Source organism: Crocodylus siamensis, chromosome 1 (genome assembly GCF_052110815.1).
Source record: "Crocodylus siamensis isolate JL-2025a chromosome 1, ASM5211081v1, whole genome shotgun sequence".
Taxonomy (NCBI): domain Eukaryota; kingdom Metazoa; phylum Chordata; order Crocodylia; family Crocodylidae; genus Crocodylus; species Crocodylus siamensis.
Genome location: NC_143395.1, coordinates 72,644,130 through 72,667,208, shown reverse-complemented (window position 1 = coordinate 72,667,208; position 23,079 = coordinate 72,644,130). Strand labels below are relative to the sequence as shown.

General features: G+C 47.1%; 2 protein-coding genes across 8 annotated transcripts in view; one reads left to right on the top strand and one right to left on the bottom strand.

The window, feature by feature from the left end:
- Nucleotides 1–23,079, bottom strand: part of LOC149872929 (uncharacterized) — a 211,547-nt gene that overhangs the window by 183,034 nt on the left and 5,434 nt on the right. For 4 of the 5 annotated variants that reach the window (XR_016440846.1, XR_016440848.1, XM_090036899.1 and 1 more), the window contains exon 2: nt 3,635–3,710. Coding sequence is in view for 2 of the 5 variants with exons in the window: in XM_090036899.1 (XP_089893025.1) it covers nt 3,635–3,710 (76 nt within the window). In the remaining 3 variants the exon portion in view is untranslated. Of the gene's footprint in view, nt 1–1,474; nt 1,664–3,634; nt 3,711–23,079 lie in introns of those variants that run through there. The other variant, XR_016440847.1, reaches the window with a different exon arrangement.
- LOC149872930 (endogenous retrovirus group 3 member 1 Env polyprotein-like) lies at nt 13,624–22,081 on the top strand. 3 transcript variants are annotated; one of them, XM_090036840.1, is made up of 2 exons: nt 13,624–13,987; nt 19,390–22,081. In XM_090036840.1, exon 2 carries the CDS (start codon nt 19,767–19,769, stop codon nt 21,411–21,413), a length of 1,647 nt encoding a protein of 548 aa, XP_089892966.1. In that variant the 5' UTR covers nt 13,624–13,987; nt 19,390–19,766; the 3' UTR covers nt 21,414–22,081. The 3 variants fall into 3 exon arrangements, with proteins under 3 accessions (XP_089892966.1, XP_089892977.1, XP_089892988.1); XM_090036851.1 differs by lacking the exon at nt 13,624–13,987 and adding an exon at nt 14,043–14,380; XM_090036862.1 differs by lacking the exon at nt 13,624–13,987 and adding an exon at nt 14,417–14,449.

The window sequence follows — 23,079 nt, the reverse complement described above, 5'->3', positions numbered from 1 at the left end:
GTTTGAAAGGTCACACCTCAGTGTTTGTGTCATACCCAGAGGTATCTGAATATCCTAGTCCTGCAACTGGCTCTGCGCAAGAGAAACTCCTACACCTAAGCAGTATCAGGGGCATGAGCATCAGTACGAGTGGCCTAACACCACAGACCATTTTAAAGTAATCTTTGAAATACAACAATTTAATTCAGCCTTCAGATGGGTTCTTTCAAAGCATGAAACATCTCATTAACATTTACAGAAAATACTAGGAAAGAGCACTATAATAGTACAGAGGTCACAAACATATAAAAAGTTATTGTTAACAAAAACAGCAACTACATTTGCACCAGCAAAATTAACAAAATAACTGAATTTGTGTCAGTGGAGATCACTTTGATCTTGTGGCCCCAGTCTTGACATAAGGTCTGTGTGTGTGTGGCCTTTCATGCCTTACAGAATCAGCACATCTGCAGCCACACAGTAGCTGATTTTACAGAGCTAACACCACCACACACAGCAAAAGCAGGAAAGGCAAGGACTAACTCAGTGAAAATAGAGGTCAATCCTAGCAGTACTAAGCATTCTGACCCTGATCCAAAAAAGCACTTAAGCACAAATTTAATTGAGGATAGGTGCTATTCCATTGGCTTCTGTAAGACTATGCATGTGTTTAAATCCTCTGCTGGATGGGACAAGCATACTCAGCACCCAGAAAGTTCAGACCCAGAAAACCTCATCAAAAATCTATAAAAGCCATAAAGAAAGAAAGAAAAAAAAAAAAGAAGAAGAAAAAAAAGACTCCCATGGGCTTTCCTGAGGGTTGGATCAGACAAATTATAAGCAACATATTGTTAGCATATCTGATGGGAGTTAGATCTGTTACAGGGTGAGAATTTAGTATTAGGCTGGCTGTTTAATTTTACTTTCTGGTTTGTTTGGTTTTTACAATGAGTGCCAGAAACCCTTTTCTATTGCTGAACAAATCTAAAAAAATAATTTGGAGTTCAGTTTCTTACTAAACTTCCACTAACTCTCATATATGTTTTAGGTGGATGGGAGAATAGGGAATCTTAATGACAACTATCCACAAATAAAAGGTTAAGAGGTAAAAAATAATACTGGAAATGCCTGATTGTTTGTCTTGTAATAAAATCAATTTTAAAGAAGTGAAGAGTAAGGGAAAGAGAGGACACTGAAGAAAGACCAGAGAGTATTTTGATAAGAAACTTGCTAGCAAGTCTGAAACCATCTTCTTTGGTTTTATGTGATAGATTTTGGTCTAGGATGGGAGACTCAATCCTAAAAACACCTTTGCAGAAGGGTTACAAAAATAAATTAAATTCAAAGGAAATAAGACTTCTATAACAAGTACCACAGTGCCACCTTGTGGAGAGAGAAAGATGTTTTTACCTTCTATGTTGATTCCCTTCCTCTACAGTTAGTTACAGAAAAAGGGAGAACCAATATAGAAAAGCTAAAGAAAATAAAACATTCACATGGTATGAACAGATTTAATGCATCATTTCTGCCAATAACGTATTACTTTTATGACAAATCTACATTTCCATTAAATTATTTCATAGAGTGACAGTAAAAACTTCCTAAAAAGAAAATATTTCCTTTTATATTTGCTTGAATTCTTTTCTCGTCTTCCATTCACTATAACCTTATTTAACTTGCAGCACTGAAAAAAAGGAAAAATATAAGATAGTTCAAATACTACCACTTAGAAACTCTTCCAGTGATATATCAATTAAACCTAGAATGCCTGAGATTGAGTTTTCTATTGCTTTTCTGGAATTGATGTAGACACTGGAGTCCATAGCATTTTAAAGCACCCTTAAAATAATAGGAGTATTTGTCTAATCCCCTGGACATCAGGTGGCAACTACACTCACTTCTGGGTATTTTTAATATAAAACACTTACTCAATGAAAGAAAATCACAATTAGTTAATTGTATAAATGATCAAAATACACTGTTGCAACTACCCAGATTTTAAGGACTCTTGCAAGCATAATTTTTCTAAATTTGATTTTTTATCTTAAATTTATGAGGGAACATAATGTTCCTAATTGTGAAAAATAAATAGCCCTGTCTTATACAAGTATACTTCATGCTGGGCAAACGCTGTTCAGGCTTCCCTAGAAAGCTTTAACACTGTACGTAATTCCTGATATAAAATAATCCTGCCAAGGCATTTCACTTCTGCATCTTTCACTTCAGGCTAACTGTAAACTCAGGCAAACATCGCTATACCTTTTGCATTCACCTCATGTTTTCAAGGTTTTTCTCACAACTGTAAGGTTAACCATAAGATTTTTCAATAAGTGTTCATGTCGTCCTTACCACCCGACTCCAGGATCTAGAGGCCTAACCTCAGTGGTAATTAGACACCAAATTCCCCATACGGGAGCCCTTGTACTGAAGCACATGGTGCCCCACCAGCTATGGAGCAGCAGGCTGGGGCACAGTGTGCCTCGAGGCAGAAGAGCTGTCAGCCCAGGGCTGCCTGCTTCCCCATCTCAAGGCACACTGCACCCCAGCCAGCTGGAGAGCAGCTGGCTGGGGCACAGGGTGCCTCAGTACAGGAGCTCTGCAGAGTGCAGAGACAGGAGCAGGCAGCCCTATGCTGTCTGCTCCCCGATCTCCATGTTTGCCTGGTGCATGCAATTGGTGTGCTTTGCACCACTTTTTTCTTCAGGTTGGTTTTTTGGGGGTTTTTTGCTACTGGAAAATCCCAGGCACTGCAAATTAGCAGTGCCACGCACGGTTTAACATGCAACAGGTGCAGTTTGTGGCACCACAAAGAGGTTTGCCTGCACATCTGGATCCAGCCTAACTGGCTGATCTGGTATCCAAGAAGTGAATTGGCTTGACGCTCAAGGGGACACTTGCTCTGATGTGAAGAAGAATCCCTCTGATACTCCTGAATCTGCTAACCTGGTTAGCTAATATCAGAATGTCAATAGCTCAGCACTTATAGCTTCCTGAACTGATATCAAGGAACCAAACTTACTGTGTTCACCATAAGTTTATTGCTTTGGAAGCCACTACTTACAGGCAGTCCTCGACTTACAATGTTGAGTTAAAATGTTTCGCACTTACAACGTTTATACATTGACACCCTGTTTCAACTTTCTGACATCAGTTTCAACTTTACAACACTTGATCTGACGCCAAGCCATGCCATCTCTCTGGAGAACATCTGTCCAAGCTTCCTTGGACGCTTTCTTTAAGAAAGTGGACGAGACTCCAAAAAAAACCTGCAGCCAAGACTCCCGAGAAGACTCCAGCCAAGAACCCTTCAAAAAGTCCAACCAAGACCCCTTCAAAACATCCACCAAAGTCTCCTCAAAGAAGTCCTTCCAAGTCAATATGATTAATATTTATAATATAAATACGTTAATGTAGCTCATCTGTAATTGAGTACAAAATTCTGGGTTATTTTTGGTGAAAATAGGGTAGCAGGCCTTGGTTCAGGAACCAATCCCCCATTTATAACATTATGTCCTATGGGAAAATCAGTTCCAAGTTACTTTCCGACTTAAGACGTGGTTTTCAGGAACCAACTGTGTCGTAAGTCTGAGGACTGCCTGTACTAGGTCTATGCCAAAGATCAAGTTCACAAATTCATTACTTCTGTAATACAAACCTTAAAAGCTAGAGCAATGACTGAAGTCCCATGGCTCTTGAGAGGAGATTCTTCATTTACTTTGACCAGAAAGCATCTGGAAGATTTCAGAATTGAAGATTACATTCCAGAGCATAATTATTCACTTCAGTTACGTTGTAATTTATACTCCTCTTTGATACTTTAATTCCAAAATGTCATGCATCTTGTTATTAGGAGCAAATACTCAGAAATGAGAATCCCTGAAGTTTACACTGTCAGACAAGTAGAACAAGCAGCTTCCTCTTGCCTCTATGATCATATTAGCTTTCTTTTTCTATTAATCACAAGAAACATAGTAAAAACAATTCCAATTATAGTTGTTTTTGAGGCTCATTTCCTTTTAGATACTGTTAGAATGACATAGTACACTAATGAATTATCTGTTAGAAAATCAAAATGACAGTCAGTCATTCTCAAAGCATGTAACAAAATTCACTTTAGAGTGGTAAAACAGGTAGATCAAATACTAATTAGAAATAGGTTAAAATGGCCCTAATCAATGATGGGAACAATTTAGGGTATGTTTATGCTGTAGTCCAGGTGTTATCTGTGGTCCAGCTGTTAACCGTTATATGCATGTTCACCCCTTGTGGTACAGACCACGGGTTGGAAAAAGGCAGATTTGGGAAAGAGCAAGGCACGGGGGGGGGGGGGAGTCCTGCCCCCTCCGCCCTTTAGTGGCACCAGCTAAAATCTCAACTTTTTTAGTATCAAGTCCCCCTCCATATCTTTTCTGAATTTAGATCCATCTCATAAAAAAAATTGGAGAAATGTGGGCTAGACAAAAGTACTACTGGGGGGGATAGACAACTGGCTTGATAACTACAAGCAATTACAGAGTAATTATACATTGATCCTTGTCAGAATGGCAGGAGGTTTTGGCACAGAGTCCTATAGGGGTCTGTACTGGGCCCAGTGCTGTTCATTGTGCTCAGTAACGATTTGGATGCTAGCACAAAGTTTTCTAAGCAAGCTTTCAGACAAAACTGAGAAGGACTGCAAACAAGCTGGAGGGTAGGACTGCAATTCAGAAAGATCTCGACAGATTGAAGAACTGGACTGGAGCCAACAGGATGAAATTCAGTGCTGACAAATGTAAGGTGCCACACCTTGGGAAGAATAATCAAAAATACAAATACAAAATGAGTGACACCTGGCTGAGTGGTAGCACTACAGAGAAGAATCAGGAGTCTTGGTAGATCACAGACACAGTATAAGTCTTCATTGTAATACTGCCACACAAAAGACAAATGAGGTTTTGGGATGCATCCAGAGAAGCATTAGGTGAAAGACACGGCAGGTGATGGTACCACTGTACTTGGCACTAGTTAGGCCTCATCTGAGTACTGCATGTAGTTTTTGGCTCCACATTTTAAAATGGACATGGAGAGGTTAGAGAGGGTCCAGAAACGGGTGACAAAAATGATAAGAGGCTTGGAAGGCAAGTCATATGTGGAGAGACTGAAGGAGCCAAGCATATTCTGCTTGCAGAAGAGGTACTTAGGAGGGTCACGATAAGACTTCAAATATCCAAAGGGCTGCCTGTGGCAAAATGGGCTCCCAGACTAGCCGCAGTGCTAGTTTCCCCGCCTGCCTTTGGGCAGGCCGTCCACGCGTCTTTCCTGCCGTGCCTTGATGGAACATAATTGAGATGTTAATTAGGCGGGAGGCTGCCCATTATACACCCTGATATTGTGGGGGAAGCTATCTGCAGCTCCATTCCACCCCTACACCACGGCCCAAGTCTCACAGATGACATCTCAGGCAGTCGACTCAGCCATCCCCTTTGCCCATTAGCTGTGGCCCCTTCCATGGGATCTTTGGCTTCCCTATAAGCCCTGGCCCCATCTCAGGTCAGTCAGGACTCCACGCTTCTTTGCTCTATATGGGTGTCCTTTGCAGTGGACCCCTGCCTGCACTCAGGGATCAGGGTCCCCCATTCCCCAGTCAGGTGCTCCATGAAGTGTGCCTGGCCCCATGGGGTCACTCACCCCAGCAGGCTCAGGCACTTCCTGAAGATTACCTGGCCTTCCCTGGATCAGATAATTCAAATAGCACACCCAAAGGTGAAGGCTGGGGTTAAGGCACCCCTACTCACCTTTCACCGGGGTGGTAACTGGCCTGGCATTTCCTGGAGGTTTCCATGCCACTGGGAGCCCCATCAGACCACCCACTCCTGGTAGGGTGCAGTTTTAGGTCATGTCCAGGACCAGGAGTCTCCAAACCATCCCCTATAGCTCCTGCCTCTACCTCCAGGATGTTGCATACTGCCTGGCCTGCCAGCAGCAAACTGCTCTGTTTATATCAGCAGCCAGGGATCTAAAATGGCCACAGCAATCAAGCACCTGCTGGCAGCTTGGCTCAGCCCTTAAAGTGGCAGGCACCAACAGTGCCCTACCACATTGCCATGAAGAAGAAGTGAGGAATGGGGAGAGTATTCCAAGGAGCTGGAGTGGGGGCAGGAGTTGCGTGGATACCAGCAGGGTGTTACGGCTGCCCCTGAAGCATGGCTCTGCAACAGTCAAAAACGCATTTTACTCCATGGTCAGACTGATATGGACTGTGGAGGTTTCATCTTCCTGTGTAGCAGGAGCCATGGCCCTCTTCCTGAGATCTCTTGAGCGTTAACAAACTTGGCAGCAGCAGGACATTGGCTGCTGTGGTGCTACTGCTTCACCTGTGGCAGATTAGGGTTTTACAGGTCATGGTTGACTGTAGTTTGTTAGTTTTTCAGTAACAGCATGTGGTGTCAGAAAAGAATCTGCAGCCAGGTGATAGTGATAATGATGGAAGTGGTTCTTTGGGATGCTGCTGAGTAATCGTTATGGCGAGCACTCATTCAAACAACACTAGTCCTTACCCCTATTACTCATATCATTCTCAAGGAGAATGGCAAGCATCATCTCCTCCCACATCCTTTCCCACTTTCTGTTTTGTATTATTCCAAATGATTGTCTATCCCTAGAAAAATGTCAGAACCCGTACAATTATTATCCCTTTACCCACACTGCTTGAGAGCCCTGCCTCTGTTCAGAGTTGTCTGAGCCTAGCAGCAAGCAAGTGAGCCTGGCTAAGACGTACAGTGGGGTGATATAGCCAGTACCACATCTGGCTACATCTGATTCCCCAGCCCAAGTGACCAGGCATATGGTCATTATTGCATCAAAAAAAGAATCTGTCAGTGAAAACCCACAGCAAAGCTTGCACTCACACCTTTGGAGCACCAGCAATATGCATTAATCACTTAGCCACCCCTGAAGGCAAAGTGCCTTCCAAGAAAATGAAAGTACATCCATTTTCTCTCCCCTTATGCTGTGCCAAAACTATTTTGTACTTTTATGTTTTTACTTCATCTTCTCACCCTGGACTTTTCCATAACTCCTTGTATCAAAATAGCCACAGTTAAAGAAGAGCATAATAATACATTTTGAAATAATTTAAAAAAAATAAAAAAAATTTAAAAAATTGAAACTGGTTGGGGATGAGGGGGCTGCAGGAACACAAAACTTCAGAGACCTCCTGCATCATCAAGACCAGTCTTTTGCTATCACATCAAACAATCAAGCCTCATCTTAAAATTAGCTAAGGTTTTCACCACCACTAGTCTTGCTGAGAGGCTGTTGCAGAATCTCACTGTTTGATGGTTAGAAACTTTCTGTTTTCCACCCTGAATTTATTCATGGCCAGTTTATACCCACTGTCCTTTAACTGAAGAATTTTCTTCTTTCCTTGGCATTTACCTTCTTGACATATTTATAAGGACCAAATCATATCACCTCTCAGCCTTTATTTTGCTATGCTAAACAAGCCAAACTCTTTCAGTTTCCAATCATTTTCCCCTGAGCCTCTCAGTGGACTTTCTCTGGTTTGAGTTCATGTTTGTTGCACATGGGTTAACCAGGAAGGTACACAGTATTCTAACTGAGGTCTTACCTGGGTTTGTGCAATGATATTAATTCTTCCCTTTCTCTTCTGGAAATGCCTCACCAGATTGCATTTGCCTTTTTCAGGACCACATCACGTTAGTGGGTCATTGTAATACTGGGATCAATTAACCTGCTTCAGCCTTTCTCTCCTCCTGTCACTTTTGAGTGACAAGCATCTAGGTTACAGCAGAAATTCTTGAAAGTAGTCTTTAAGTGCATGCCTTTGTCCATTCTGTTAAATTTCACCCTACCATATTTACTCAGGTAGAAGATGAGGTTTGTTTCCCCCATTTAACATGGGGGGAAGCCTCTCACCTTACAACTGAGCAAAATGGGGCTGGGAAGGGGGTGGGCAGGCAAGTCCTATGGCTCCAGCTCCGGCTCCCAGCCCCATAACAGCAGTGCTGGCTCCCTGTCACTGCTGCTATGGGGCCAGACTGGAACAGCAGGGCTGGATACACACCACTGCTACAGGGTGGGCTAGAGCTGTGCTCCATGCCCTAGGCTGCAGCAGAGATGAAGTCTGCCAGTGCAGAGCAAAGGTATGGGGATGGGAGGTTGAGGGGCAAGCAGGGGGGAGAGAGACTTTGGGGGGGGGAAGATGGGAGGAAGAGGGGTGGGGACCTAAGGCTGCAGGTGGCAGAAGCAGCATAGATAAAGAAAGGGGGAATCAGGAACTGGGAGTAAGTTGCATCAGGGGGCAAGTTGTCTGCCTCTAACCGCCTTCCCCCTACCACCTTCCCCATTACTGCCCTCCACCTCCTGTACCACGTGCTCCCTCACTGTCTGTCCCCCGCCACCTGCCCCATTACTGACCCCCTCATCACCTGTCGCCCCCACCACCTGCAGTAGCAAGGAGGACAAATTTAAAATGAATCTCCAATAATAGGATTCCATATGTGAAAAATTATAAGAAGTTTATAAATTTTCTGTATGTAGAATCTAGCTGTTGAGTCATCTTACATTCACCATAGTCTTATATTTGAGTAAGCATGGTATTTTTTATTATCCTATTCAAGATCATTCAGTTCCTCTGGTTTGATATTCTGATTCAATTTATCTTCTATATGCTGTAATGATGATGCCTCCTAATTTTGTGTCATGAGCAGATGTCATTAACAGGCTTCCTCTTTTTGTGCCTACATCATTAATGAAAGCATTAAATAAGATTTATGACAAGACAGCTATTTCACTAGTAACCTCCCCACAAACCAACAGCTCCTTTTGCTCTCCTTTTAAGACACCTTCATTTCCTTTATACCCACCACACGGTTCTCTTACTAACCACCATCTTCTCTAGTTTAACTAATAACTTGCCACTGAAGTCCATATAGATTGAATACACTTCATTTTCTTTTTCTAGAAATTCAATTATCTAATTAAAAAATATTGGGTTAGTCTGGTATGATCTTCTTGTTAGTGCCAGAACATAGGCAGCCAGACCTGGGATGCCAATCAGGGAGCAACATAGCGGGCTGAGGAAAGAGTGGGAGGAGAAAAAAGAGCAAAGTCCACAAGCAAGCCAAATGAGGAAGCCAGAAGGCCAGGGGACAGCAAACTCTCTGAGCAAGCCAGACTAGAAAACCAGGATGTCCAGAGGCAAACAAGTTAGCAACATGCCATCTAGAATCAGAAACGGCCCTATTACCAAGTCACTTCCTATTCTTCTCCCTGCTCTTTAAAGAAAGTGAGAGTTGGGAGATGGGAGCCAGCCACTCAGGGATCAGAAAGAGGAGTTTCAGGCACCATTGGAGGCATTAGGCAGACCTCATCCAATGGCAGAGTGGGATACATAGCTGTACTGGTCAGGCCAAAGCCGTGGGTTCAAGTCTGCAGCCTTCATTCTGTAAATCCACATTGCATTTTTATCCTGTTTTCCACTAACCTCCATATCTCTTATTTTTCCTTTAAAACTTGTTCTCGGGCCTTGTACTCTATTGAGGTCAGACTAATCTACTTGAAATTCCCCCTTTTCCCTTCTACTGTAGCTACTGCAAGCAGGGTGGCAAGTTACCAATAAAAGTGTCAACGTTATATAAGGCTGGGGAACCTAGACTGGCTAACCCTTGTGCAAAACACAAAGCAACACCTGCCAGAAGTGGGAGGACTGGTGGGGAGTAGAGAATATTTGGATAACATTACCAGAATGCTGAGCTAAGATGCAAAGGCTTGCTGAGAGCTGAGCTGATTTCCAGGAGACTAAGCACTGTTGTCAATTTTTACTGACCAGAAAGCCTTCCTACTTTTGTTACCATTCCCCTTTGTGGCGGGTTTGCTGCTTTTACCTGGCAAGCCCAGCTTGGAGAAGGACCCTTCTGATTGGTGGAACATTTCCACCAATCAGGTATCAGGTGGGAGGGGCTTGCCCTGCTCCTACCTGGGCAGGGAGGGGAATGTAAGGAGCCCCTGGACCTGATTGAAGACTGTGCTTTGCAAATCCGGCAGACTTCAGGGGCGGGGCCTCAAGTGTAAATAAAAGCCCAGCGTGCTCAGCATGCTGGGCAGATGCAGTGAGGGACGGCAAGGAAAGAGGAGCTCCAGAAAAGACCATCATCTGGGTCCTGCCTAGGCCTTAATGGTGCGCAGGTCAGCGCATGGACAGTCAGTCCTAGGAGCAGCTCGAGGCTGCTCAAGTTAGCCCCAGCTCTAGGCTGGATAACCAGAGCCATACAGTGTGGCTCAGCATTACACTAAAAGAGCCCCAGTGCCCACAGCAGGGCTTGGGAAAGGGAAAGACCCCTGGTATGAGGCTGGGGAACTGAAGCCAGTGAGGGCTTGGCTCCCATAGGAGCTCCCTGGGTGCCCAACACGGGGCACAGGGCCCACAGGGAAGAACACTCAACTCAAGGCCAACAGCTCCAGGAGGCCTGAGACAGTGCGGGGACCAAGAGGCCAGATTGACAGCCCCCAGATACAGGACCCTGAGTTACTGAGAACTTGGATCCCGCAGGGGAGGCGCCCCTGAGCAAGGGACCCTGGGTGGAGTGGGCCTACGGGGAGAAGACCCTATCCCATTTGAGGGACCAAGTCGTTGGAACCCAGATAGGGTGCATCTAATATCTGGTCTAGTTATGTTTCCTAGTTGGTACCTATTGTTATTGTTGGTGTTATAAATAGTTGGATGTATTAATTCTGTATAATGGGCTCTGTAAGGATGTCTTTATTAGCTAACCCACTTGTGGTATAAACCTGCTAGATTGACTGTCCTGGGATCTACCCTTCTTCTGGGCCTGAGGCACGGGTACTTACCAGAATACTCTCCCTAGGGCAGACTTCCTCCAGCTAACAGACCTGTATATGTATATTTGTATCTATATCTGTAGTTATATCTTAAAGAGGTTTTTTTTAATATATGTTGCTAATTCAGTAAATTGTATATAGTTAAGAATTCTGGGCTTGGGCTAACTCTATAGCAGAAAGAGGGGTCTGCTCGAAATTCTGGCATCCCTCTCACAGCACTCCCTCCTGCCTACCCGTCCCATCTGATTGAGAATAGGGCACACCCTTGGGTGTACCCAGCTTATCCCTTCATAATAAATTAATAATAACCACACAATTAAACCACTGCTTGTCTCGCAGAGGATCCATCTCCTTTAATGCTCTGTCTCCAGGCTGTTCTCCAATTCCATCTCTGAAAAAGGTCTTAAAAAAATGGACACAGGAAAAAGGACACATTAGCCCCACTAGACACATGATCCAGTCCTAGACTCTAAGCACAGTCTTAGACTCCTAGGACTTCTCCCTCCTCTGAAGTTTTCTTCAGTACCATTCCCAACCCCTTTTCTTCCAGTCTAATCACAGAGCAATTTTCTCATGGCAGCTTAATATGAAGGACTGGGCTCTGTGCTTGGGGTGGTGGCAAGAACCATGTCATAATATAGGAAGGTAGCTGAAACATTGCTGGACCAGCCTTAAGGTAGATAATCTTTAGATATCTGTGATCCCTGCATTGCATATTACTCCAGTAGACACATCTCCACCATGATCTTCAAGATAGTTTCATACAGGCACAGAATTAGGTGCTTCTCCCATTTTATATCTAGGGAGCTATTGCCTGCCCTGTGTCTGCAGCAGGAATGCACCACCCACACATTCCTATTTGCATGCTCCAAACAAAGAAATATGCTGATGAACCTGCTCTGGAGATTGCTCCTAGGACTTCAGTCTCTGGCACCAGGAAGGAACATCCCTGGAGCAGATTCAATGCCACATTTCTTGTTTTGGAACATGAAAGAGGGAGTGAATAAACAGGACATATTCAAGAGCATTGCTGGTGGCCAAATCTTAGGCAGTTTCCTGGGTACCTCAATTTAGGCATTGCAACACCTAAAATTTAGATGGCGTGAGGCATCTTGACTTCCTAAATAGTGAATGGGATGTTTCCCATGACTGATCCAGATTGACTAGTCACTCAGCAAGGCCTAAAGCAGGTGCAGGCAAAGTTGGGCCCACAGCCTGGATCCAGCCAGCAGCGAACTCCATTTCCCAGCAGCCCCTGCACGCATTCCTGGAGCCAGTTTCCATGGAGATCCCAGCAGCAGCCTGGCTATGATAGCACCAGCCATGGTTTCCGTGGAGACCAGCCCCAGCAGTGCTGCCAGGCAGCAGCAGCACCAGTCTCTTCCTGGTGTGGGGGCTGAGGGGGGCTGTGCTGTGGGCAGGAGCAGGGCAGGATCAGCTACCGCAGCCCATGCAGGGCAGACAGCAGCGGCGGCACTGCCCTCCACAGGCAGAAAGGGCGAGGGATGGCTACGGGGAATTTTAGGGTGCCTATAGCCCTCAAAGCCCCTCCCCCCCAGGACCAGGGCATGTGGCAAGGAAGAGAGCTGCTCTGGATCCAGGCTGGGATCTTGCGGTGGTGTCAAGAGCCAAGACAGAGCCGTGATCTGCAGTCTGCATGTCTCAGGCAGGGACAAGCAGCAGATCGTGGCTCTGCCCCTGGTCTAGACCAAGCTGTCAGCACTGCAAGGAGCTGCGGCAGAGTCGCGATCCACTGCCTTCACGACCCTGCCCAGGGCATGCAGGCTGTAGATTGCGGCTCTGCACCATGCTGTCACCGCCACAAGATCCCAGCCTGGCTCTGAAGCAGCTCCGCACCCGGATGTGTGCCCTGCCAGAGCTGCTGGGGCAGTCTCCACAGAAACCCCAGCCTGGCACTATCAGGGCCGGCTGCTGCTGGGGTCTCCATGGAAACCCACCCCACCCATGTGGGCAGGAGCTGATGGGAAATGGAGTCCAGCCACTGGCCGGATCCACCATTTTCCCCTCCCTGGCCTAAAGGAAGCCAACAGGAACATGAGGCCCAGGGGTGTGCATGAAATCCCCCTCCCCATCAGAGCTCAGAAGTCTGACTCCGTTCTGAACGGTGCTCTTTCATGGTGTCAGGATCATTACTTATAGTGTAAGTTTCTGTCAACCTCAAAGCCCTAACTCAGGGGTTTTCAACCTTTTTGGGTCATTGTGCCCCCAGTAGCCAGTTGACAAGGCAGGAGTCCCACGGCAGTCAGATGAGTGGGGGTGGGGGGGGAATAGTATCCCAGGAGCCAGTCAACAAGCGGGAGGCAGTCCCCCATGGCTGATCGGCAAGCATAGCCCCGGTTGAAAACCCCTGCCCTAACTGACTACACTATAAAGTTCAGTATCCTGTTCACTCTTGAAAATCATTAGTAGTGCCCACCTTTTGCACAATAGCCTTAAGGCAGGCTTGTCCAACATGCGGCCCGCCAAGGCATTTTCTGAGGCCCGCGGTGCTGCGACAGGAAACGAAAGTAAGCACTTTCATTCCCACCTCCAGCCCCTCAGCAGCTTCCTAATGGCTACTGAAGGGCTGGGGAAGGGACAAAGTTCCCATACGCACTGCGTCAGCTTGATGTTGCCGATGCGGTGCGTGTGGGAAGAGGGGTAGCCATGTGCTTGTTAGAAATATTATTAAAAATGCATTATCAATAGCTGTTAGCTCCCATCAATAGTTGTCCTTTGAATAAGTACGGCTGCCAGCCTTCCTTGTCTCCCTAATGAGAGAGGGAAGGGGGGGGGGTTGGGAACTGAAGGAAAACTCCAAGAGCTCTCTTTGTTCTGCAAATTTACTATCTCTTTGTTACAGTAAAGCATATACTCCTTAGCGTTCTCATGTAGATAAGAGTAAATTGCAATTTTTAATGGTCCTGTCCTTGGGGCAGAGAAGGTTTGAACTTTTGGTAACCTAAAATACTTTCTGAGCAGGCGCAATCAGCTAATACATATTAAGCCTATCCGCCCCACATACTTAAGTAGTTAATTATAATACACATGGGATGCATGATCTGACGTATTCTCATGCATGTTTGTATGAACCGGAAATGAGTTGTAAGAGTTCCTGCTTCTGTACACGTGCCAGAAGAGAGGGGATAAAAGCCTGCTAATGATGGTACTCAGGGGCAGAGGGTTTTGATCTTTTGTCTTCTCCCTCTGACCCTATTTGCAAATATATACCTTTTGTCTCACCAACAATGTGTGCCTAAGAATTTGTTATTCAATGAGCCTCCAAAGAAAACGAACCGAGAGAGAGTTTTTTTTACCTCAACCTGGCGCCCAACGTGGGGCTTTCTTTGGATAACTCCGGAGTTCGTCGGCACATCGTCTCTGCCCCCCTGGGGGGTTTGCGCGCCGAGCCTTTCTTTTTGGCTCGCCCTGAGGGGGGGCTTGAGGTGTGAGCCGGAACATCCGGAACACTAAGAGCTCCTATGCAAATTTTGTTTTTTTTTTTGGAGTCTCCAGGTACACATTTTTGGCTTTGGATCGAGATCTCTGGGGTATCTGAGTGAGTATACGAATTCCCTTTGCCCAATTTGGTTCTGGGTCCGGAGCAGGAGGTGTGCATGTTCTCATGGTAAATCATCTGCTGTAAGGGACTTTTTGGTATTTGGTGTGCCTTGGGTGCACTTTTGTGGGCAAAATGGGTACGGTTAGCTCCCGTGTAGAAAACACGGATACCCCTCTAAGGTGCTTATTACGTCATTTTAATAAATTTGCAAGGCCGGCCGATTACGGAATAAAGATGAAAAAAAGTAATTTAACTCAGTTTTGTCAACTCGAGTGGCCAACATTTGGGGTCCACTGGACCCCGAAAGGATCCTTTGTGCTAAAAGAAGTGATAGCTATCCATGAAATTGTTATGCAAAATGGGTATTGGAATCAGTTTCCTTATATTGATTGTTGGTTGTGGGTGGTTCAAAATCAGCCACCTTGGATTAAGAATTACTTAGTAAAGTCTCATGTGATGCTTGTTAAGAAAAAGACTCGAGGGGGGGTGCCTGTACTTCCTGAGTCTAATGAGGGGGGGGATTCTGAATTGGCTGAGTACCGGACCCGTGCTCCGGTTGCCCTGTCGGGTAGCGAAGATGAGTCAGACGCCTCCTCGGCATCCAGTCCTTCTGCACCACCGCCCCCTCCCTTAGAGAGACCACCACCGACGTACCAAGGCATACCTAATGAGTTAGAGCGTGAGCCTCAGCCAAGTGCCTCATCTGAATCAGGAAATAAGGGTTATTATTTGCGCAAGCCTGTAGAGTCACAGCCGGTGTTGAACTGTCCGATGCGAGAGGTTATTGGGGAAGGAGGCACTGCAACTTTTGTCTACACCCCATTTAGCACTTCAGATTTATTTAACTGGAAGAATCAGAGCCCCTCTTTTCGTGAAGACCCTGAAAAGATGAGGGATTTGTTTCGATCCATTGGGCAGACTCATCGACCCACTTGGGCTGATGTCCAGATGATGCTCCAGACCCTCCTAACCCCGGAGGAGAGGAGATTAGTGTTGGGGACAGCAGAGCGTATTGCGACAGCCAGAGTTGAGTTAGAGGGTGCTGCTGGTCGTACTCTGCGTGATACCTTCCCTGTAGAAGAGCCGAGATGGGATAATCACACTGCCGAAGGCAGAGAGCTGAGTGCACGGTATCTGGGAATTATAGTGGAAGCAATGGGAAAGGCAGTGCCTCGGGTTACCAATCTGTCTAAGTTGTATGAAGTGAGACAGGGAAAAGAGGAGGATCCCTCAGCTTTCCTTGGGAGGCTGTATGAGGCATTTCGCAGGTTTTCGGATCTGGATCCAGAAGCCCCAGATAACCAGCGCATGGTAAATCTTATGTTTATTGGTCAATCTGCTGCTGATATCCGTAAGAAGTTACAGAAAACTGAGGGAGGTGCTGGGAAACCGATTTCAGAGCTGGTGGAAATTGCATATAAGGTGTATGGGAATCGTGAGCAAGTGCAGGAGCGCAAGGAGGATAAAAAGGCTCAGCGACAGATGGCAGCACTAGCAGCTGCTATAACTGGAGGGAACTCTGAAAAGGTTGGGATGCAGAAGGGGAAAGGAGAAAGAGTGGGAGCAGACGTTTGTGCTTATTGCAAAGAGAAAGGACACTGGAAAAGGGAATGCCCGAAGTTGAAGGAGAAGAGAGAGAGGGAACCGAGAGGTCACCTCATGCGGGCAGAAGACAAGGGTGAGGATTCAGAATGAAGGGGACAGGGATCTAAGACCACTACCCTTCGGGTTGGAGCCCGAGAAGATCCCATGGTAACCATTAGGGTTGGTGGCAAAAACTTTGAAGCCTTGGTGGATACTGGGGCTACATTTTCAATGATTCCAGAAAAACCCCCCTGTGCAGGAACTAGTGAACAGCATGTACTTGTAGAAGGGATTGAGGGAGTGCAAACCCGACTCCCTGTTTGTAAACCACTCCTCACCAAAGTGGGAGATCATTTGCTTGAGCACTCCTTTGTGTATTCTCCAAGTTGCCCGGTTGCACTCCTTGGGCGGGACTTACTCACAAAATTGCAAGCTGAGATCTTTTTCAGAGACGATCAGATGGTGGTCCAGCTACCTGTCAAGCAGAGCTCGAACTATCAGATGGCTCTCCTGGAGGACCGATGCCCTGCAGTAAGTCCAGAACATCACATGACTGGAGTAGACCCCTCAGTATGGGCTGATGGAACCCCTGCGCGAGCTAAGTTCGTCTCCCCGGTAAGGATCGTACTCAAGGATGGGGAGGGGCCCGTTCGGGTAAAGCAGTACCCACTCAGCCGAGCGGCCAGAGCTGGACTCAAGCCGTTAATAGAGAAATACAAGAGGTACGGATGGCTAGTGGAAGGGACTTCACCCTATAACACCCCCATCCTTGGAGTGCCGAAGGCAGATGGGGTCTCATACAGACTGGTCCAAGACTTACGGGCAGTAAATAAGAAGGTCCTTTCAGACCATCCTGTAGTCCCGAACCCTCACACGATTTTGACACAAGTACCGGGGGAAGCTGAAATATTTTCAGTGCTAGATTTGAAAGATGCTTTCTTCTCTATTCCCCTTCACCGAGACAGTCAAAAATTGTTTGCTTTTGAATGGGAGGATCCAGACACCTTCCATAAAGCCCAACTCATGTGGACAGTTCTCCCACAAGGATTCGTAGCAGCCCCTCATATTTTCGGACTTGCCCTTCAGAAGGACTTGGAGGAGTGGAAGGGATCACACCCCGCAGTGACTCTCCTCCAGTATGTGGATGACCTGCTAGTTGCAAGCCCAAACTTGCAGCTCTGTGAGGAAGCCACCAGGTCACTCCTAAACACTCTGGGAAAAAAAGGATATAAAGTTTCTAGAGAGAAAGCCCAGATATGTCAGCCTGAAGTCACATTTTTGGGATATAAGCTCTCAAAAGGAGTCAGAGCCCTAAGTGCAGATCGCATACAGGCAATCCAAGGTCTAACCCCACCTAAGTCACCCAAGGAGCTGCGGGCATTCCTAGGGCTAACTGGGTTCTGTCGACTATGGATACCAGATTATGGTGGGAAGGCTAGACCACTGTATGACTCACTAACTAAGGAGAGTCTCACTAAATGGAAATGGAATAAAGAAATGCAGCATGCCTTTGATCTGCTTAAAGCAGCATTAACCCAGCCCCCTGCCCTGGCCATCCCAAACAGTAAAAAGCCATATCGACTGTATGTTCATGAGAATCGAGGGGTTGCATCAGGGGTGCTGACACAGCCATCAGGCCCGACCTGGAGACCCGTGGGATATTACTCAAAGGTTCTAGATCCAGTGGCACTCGGGTGGCCAGCCTGTCTTCGGGCTGTGGCAGCCACAGCAGTGGTTGTTGAAGAAGCCCAGAAGATAGTCATGGGTGCGGATATGGAAATACTCACTCCTCATGGAGTTCCCCAGATCCTAGGGACTGAGGGAGGGAAATTTCTTAACCCCTCCAGACAATCACGGTATGAGATATTTTTGCTCTCTAATCCAGGACTTACTTTCAAACATACCACAGCCTTAAACCCTGCAACCTTGCTGCCGGAGCCAGGGAAACCGATGCATGACTGCCTTGAGGTCCTAAATCAAACCACACAGGTGCGACCTGATCTTGCTGAGGACCCAATTGAGGACCCAGATGTTGAATACTTCGTAGACGGCTCCAGCTCTGTTATCGATGGAAAAAGACGAACAGGATGTGCAGTGGTAACCTTGGATAAGGTAGTATGGAGGGAGTCATTGCCAAGCTCATGGTCGGCACAGGCCGCAGAACTCACTGCGCTCACCCGAGCATTACAGCTGGGGACAGACCAGCGGGTTAATATATACACTGACTCTCGCTATGCTTTTTCTACAGTCCATGCACACGGACTATTGTGGAAAGAAAGGGGTTTTATTACGGCCTCTGGGAATAAAATTGCTAATGGCCCCCAGATTATCAAGCTACTAGAGGCACTCCACCAGCCTAAAGAGGTAGCAGTCATTCATGTGCGGGCCCATGGGAAGGCCGCTGAGGAAAAGCATAAGCTTGGAAATGCAAAGGCTGATTCAGCAGCAAAGGAAGCTGCATTTATTGGGGGAGAAGCGGAGGAGGTATCCAAGCAGGCCATGTCCCATGCCATATGGCCAGACATCCAAGATTTAGTCCCACAGTATTCCCCTGAAGAAGATAAATTTGCACAAAGAGCTTGTGCAGAAAAGAACTCCCAGGGGTGGTGGATAGTACCAGGAGGGAAAGTCATGATACCTAGGCCATTGCTTCGGGAGGTGCTGCAACAGCTCCATGCAAGAACCCATATGGGAGGCTTGGCCATGGGTGATCTAGTGATTCGCCAAGCAGTAGCTCCAGGGCTATATGTAGAAGCTCAGCGCATTGCTACCAAGTGCATCACATGCCAGAAAGTAAACCCCCGAAGGAAACCCCCTGTGCCAATGGGAGGTAGACCCTGGGCAGCGTACCCTGGACAGGCATGGCAGATTGATTTTGCCGAGCTCCCACGGTCCGGACATCACGGGTTTTTACTTGTCATGGTAGACCAGCTCTCTGGTTGGGTCGAGGCCTGGCCCACCAGGACTGCCACTGCGGCTACAGTAGTGAAGTATTTGTTGCAGGAGATCATTCCACGGTATTCCCTGCCTGAGTCCATTGAGTCGGACCAAGGACAACACTTCGTGGGAAAAGTGGTTCAAGGAGTCGCGCAAACTCTCAAGGTTACTTGAAAATTACACACACCATGGAGACCACAGAGTTCAGGACAAGTGGAACGTATGAATAGGACTTTAAAGACTTTGCTCACCAAAATCTGTATTGAAACACGTCTTAAGTGGCCTCAAGCATTGCCGCTCGCCCTTACTTGCATTCGAAACACTCCCCGACGGGGCCTTAAATTGACCCCATATGAAATTATGTTTGGCAAGCCGCCTCGAGTCTTACCTCCTGGGATGCGAGAGAATGTAACTTTTGAATTAGGTAATAGTGAGCTTCATATGTACGTTATTGCTTTGCAGTCTGTCTTGTTTTCTCTTCACAGGTATGCAGCCTCCTTTCAGCGCCTGCCTTTAGACGTACCGGTACATGACTTCTCCCCGGGAGACTGGGTCTTGGTGCAGCGGTGGAAAAAGGAACCTCTGACTGAGAGGTGGAGTGGCCCTTTCCAGGTACTTCTAACAACCCACACCGCTGTAAAGATTGCTGGCCATGACCGTTGGATACACCATACCCGTGTGAAACGACATCCACAAGCGTCAGAGGACAACAACTCCCAAGACGAACTCACTCCGGAAGCTGAGTCGTCTTCGGAACAAGAAGCCAGCAAGTGGAGCTGTGAACCTACTGGTGATCTCCAAGTGCGCCTGAGACGGCTTAATCAAAGTTCAGAAAATTAGTCCAGAAAGTAAAAGGGAAAATATGGTGGGAATTATAATGTGCCTTGTTGTTATCTGCATAATGAAAGAAGCAGGATTGCATAGCCTTAGCCACTGGCCTATGCCCCCGCTTTCCCAAATTACTCCCCCAGGGACAAATTTGTATGTTGATATGATGGAGAGGATTGCAAGTACTTTTAATCTTACCAACTGCTGGGCCTGTGGGGGGCTCCGAGAGGCCGGAGAACAGTGGCCTTGGAGGGCTTTTCCTTTGGCCCCAAAATGGTTAGTCAGTGACAAAGCAGATGTTAAGAGTACTGGTCAAGAATGGAATGAGAACCACAGCTGGGATCTTTCCCAAGTGGCCTTGGGAGAGTACTGTATTAGCAGTAATGGTACAGGAAAGAGGTTAGGACATAGTCAGTGTACATGGACATTAAAATGGGCCCGAGTATGCAGCAGGTATGCTGATCAATGGAATTCTGCTGCCGTTAGGCTCCCAATCTCCACACAGATGCAAAATCTCAAAAGGACAAGAATATTACCTTTCGATCCTGACCCTACCAGATGTCAGGCATATGAAAAGACCCGAGGCGAACGATTTACCTACATTTATAAGTGGCAATGGGCACACCTGAATGGCACAGTGGCAAGGTTTAATGCATATTGGAGTGCCTTAAATGACACAAATGAAATAACCAAGTGCGAGTATAGGGATAAAGATGGCGTATGGAAATGTCAGTTTAAACTGAGTAACTATCACACTGGCCCTTTAGGGCATAAGGGCACCAAATACTATCCCCTTCTTTTCCACAGCCGTGACCCCCTAGCCTTGGGAGGGGAACACAGGGCCCTAAAAGGACATTATTGGATTTGTGGAAAGCGTGCCTATACGGTCCTACCACGAGGGTGGACGGGAACCTGCTATATTGGAGTAATTGTACCATCTTTCTTTTTGTTACCATCTGAGGGTGGAAATAAGCTGGGAGTCTCTTTGTATGATGATTGGAACAGGGCCAAGAGAAGTATTGATGTAAGTTTGACACAGGGTGGCTCCCAAAAGTGGAAGGAGGATGAGTGGCCTCCTCAGAGGATTATTGAGTATTATGGACCAGCTACATGGGCTAATGATGGGAGTTGGGGCTACCGGACACCAATATATATGCTGAATAGAATCATCCGGTTGCAGGCAGTCTTGGAAGTAATTACTAACCAGACCGCCACTGCTCTCGAGTTGCTGGCTCGACAAAGTTCTCAGATGAGGGAAGCCATATACCAAAATCGAATGGCTTTAGACTATTTACTCGCAGAGGATGGCGGAGTCTGTGGAAAGTTCAACCTTTCTAATTGTTGCCTCCAAATAGATGATAACGGGAAGGTGGTCTTAGAGATTGCCAAAGAGATTAGGAAAATAGCCCATGTACCAATACAAACGTGGGAAACCACATGGAATAAGGACTGGTGGTTTCAATTATTTGGAGGACCCTGGTGGAAAAAAGTAGGGTTTGTGCTTTTGTGTGCTCTAACTGGTTTGATTTTTATCCCTTGTCTCATTCCTTGTCTTACTAGATTGATAACCACCACAGTAGAAGGAATGCAGGTTGCAGCAGTCCCTCTAAAAGCACAGACTGTAGCAAAAGTCATGGTCCTCAGAAGAATTCCTCGTAATTATCTTGATATGCCCAAATGAAGTAAAGATCAGAAAGCATCTTGAGGGGGGAATATTGTTAGAAATATTATTAAAAATGCATTATCAATAGCTGTTAGCTCCCATCAATAGTTGTCCTTTGAATAAGTACGGCTGCCAGCCTTCCTTGTCTCCCTAATGAGAGAGGGAAGGGGGGGGGTTGGGAACGGAAGGAAAACTCCAAGAGCTCTCTTTGTTCTGCAAATTTACTATCTCTTTGTTACAGTAAAGCATATACTCCTTAGCGTTCTCATGTAGATAAGAGTAAATTGCAATTTTTAATGGTCCTGTCCTTGGGGCAGAGAAGGTTTGAACTTTTGGTAACCTAAAATACTTTCTGAGCAGGCGCAATCAGCTAATACATATTAAGCCTATCCGCCCCGCATACTTAAGTAGTTAATTATAATACACATGGGATGCATGATCTGACGTATTCTCATGCATGTTTGTATGAACCGGAAATGAGTTGTAAGAGTTCCTGCTTCTGTACACGTGCCAGAAGAGAGGGGATAAAAGCCTGCTAATGATGGTACTCAGGGGCAGAGGGTTTTGATCTTTTGTCTTCTCCCTCTGACCCTATTTGCAAATATATACCTTTTGTCTCACCAACAATGTGTGCCTAAGAATTTGTTATTCAATGAGCCTCCAAAGAAAACGAACCGAGAGAGAGTTTTTTTTACCTCATGCTGCTCAGGACAGGATGAGCCCAGCCGGAGCAGCAGGGGCTCAGCTGCACTTTCCCCCTACTTGTCCTGGTCAGTCCCGAGCGGCGCACAGCTCCACCGCCGCTTCTGCTGGCTGGTGCCGACCCGGGCGGGCCTGTCCCATCCGGAGCAGCATGCAACTGAAGCCAGATTCCCACGTGCTGCTGGGTCTGGGAGGAGGCCGGCAGTCAGCACCGACCAGCGGAAGTAGTAGCGGAGCCATGTGCCGCTTGGGACTGACCGGCACAGGCAGGGGGGAAATGCAGCTGAGCCCCTGCCACTCTAGCTGGGCTCGTCTCATCCCGTCCTGAGTGGCACACAGCTCCACTGCCACTTCTGCCGGCCGGTGCAGACCCAGCCGGGCTCCTCCCATCCCCAGTAGCTTGTGGGATGCCGGCTTCAGCTGCATGCCACTTTTCCTGGCTGGTGCTAACCCAGCTGGATCTGTCCCATCTGGAGCAGCATGCGGCTGAAGCCGGCTTCCCACAAGCTGCTGGGGACGTGAGGAGCCCGCCTGGGTCTGCACCAGCCAGCAGAAGTGGTGGCAGAGCCGTGTGCCGCTTGGGACGGGAGGAGCCCAGCTGGAGCGGCAGGGGCTCAGCTGCATTTCCCCCTGCCTGCACCGGTCAGTCCCTAGTGGCACGTGGCTCCGCTGCTGCTTCTGCTGGCTGGTGCTGACCTGCCGGGTCTCCTCCCGTCCCCAGCACCATGTGGGAAGCTGGCTTCAGCTGCATGCTGCTTTTCCTGGTCAGTGCCAGGCTGGGCCCATCCCCTCTGGGGCAGCATGAGGCTGAATCTGGCTTCCCACATGCTGCTGGGGACACCTGGCTGGGTCGGCACTGGCCAGTAGAAACAGTGGTGAAGCCCCCTGGCTTTTGGGACCAGCTGGCGCAGGTAGGGGGAAAGTGCAGCAGCACATGGGGAAGCCACCACTTGATAGCGGACGGGATGGGCTGGCAAGGCTG

Bases quoted from the DNA above. Each gene is read 5' to 3' on its own strand.
- LOC149872930 (XM_090036840.1), top strand. From the start codon at position 19,767: ATGGTGGGAATTATAATGTGCCTTGTTGTTATCTGCATAATGAAAGAA.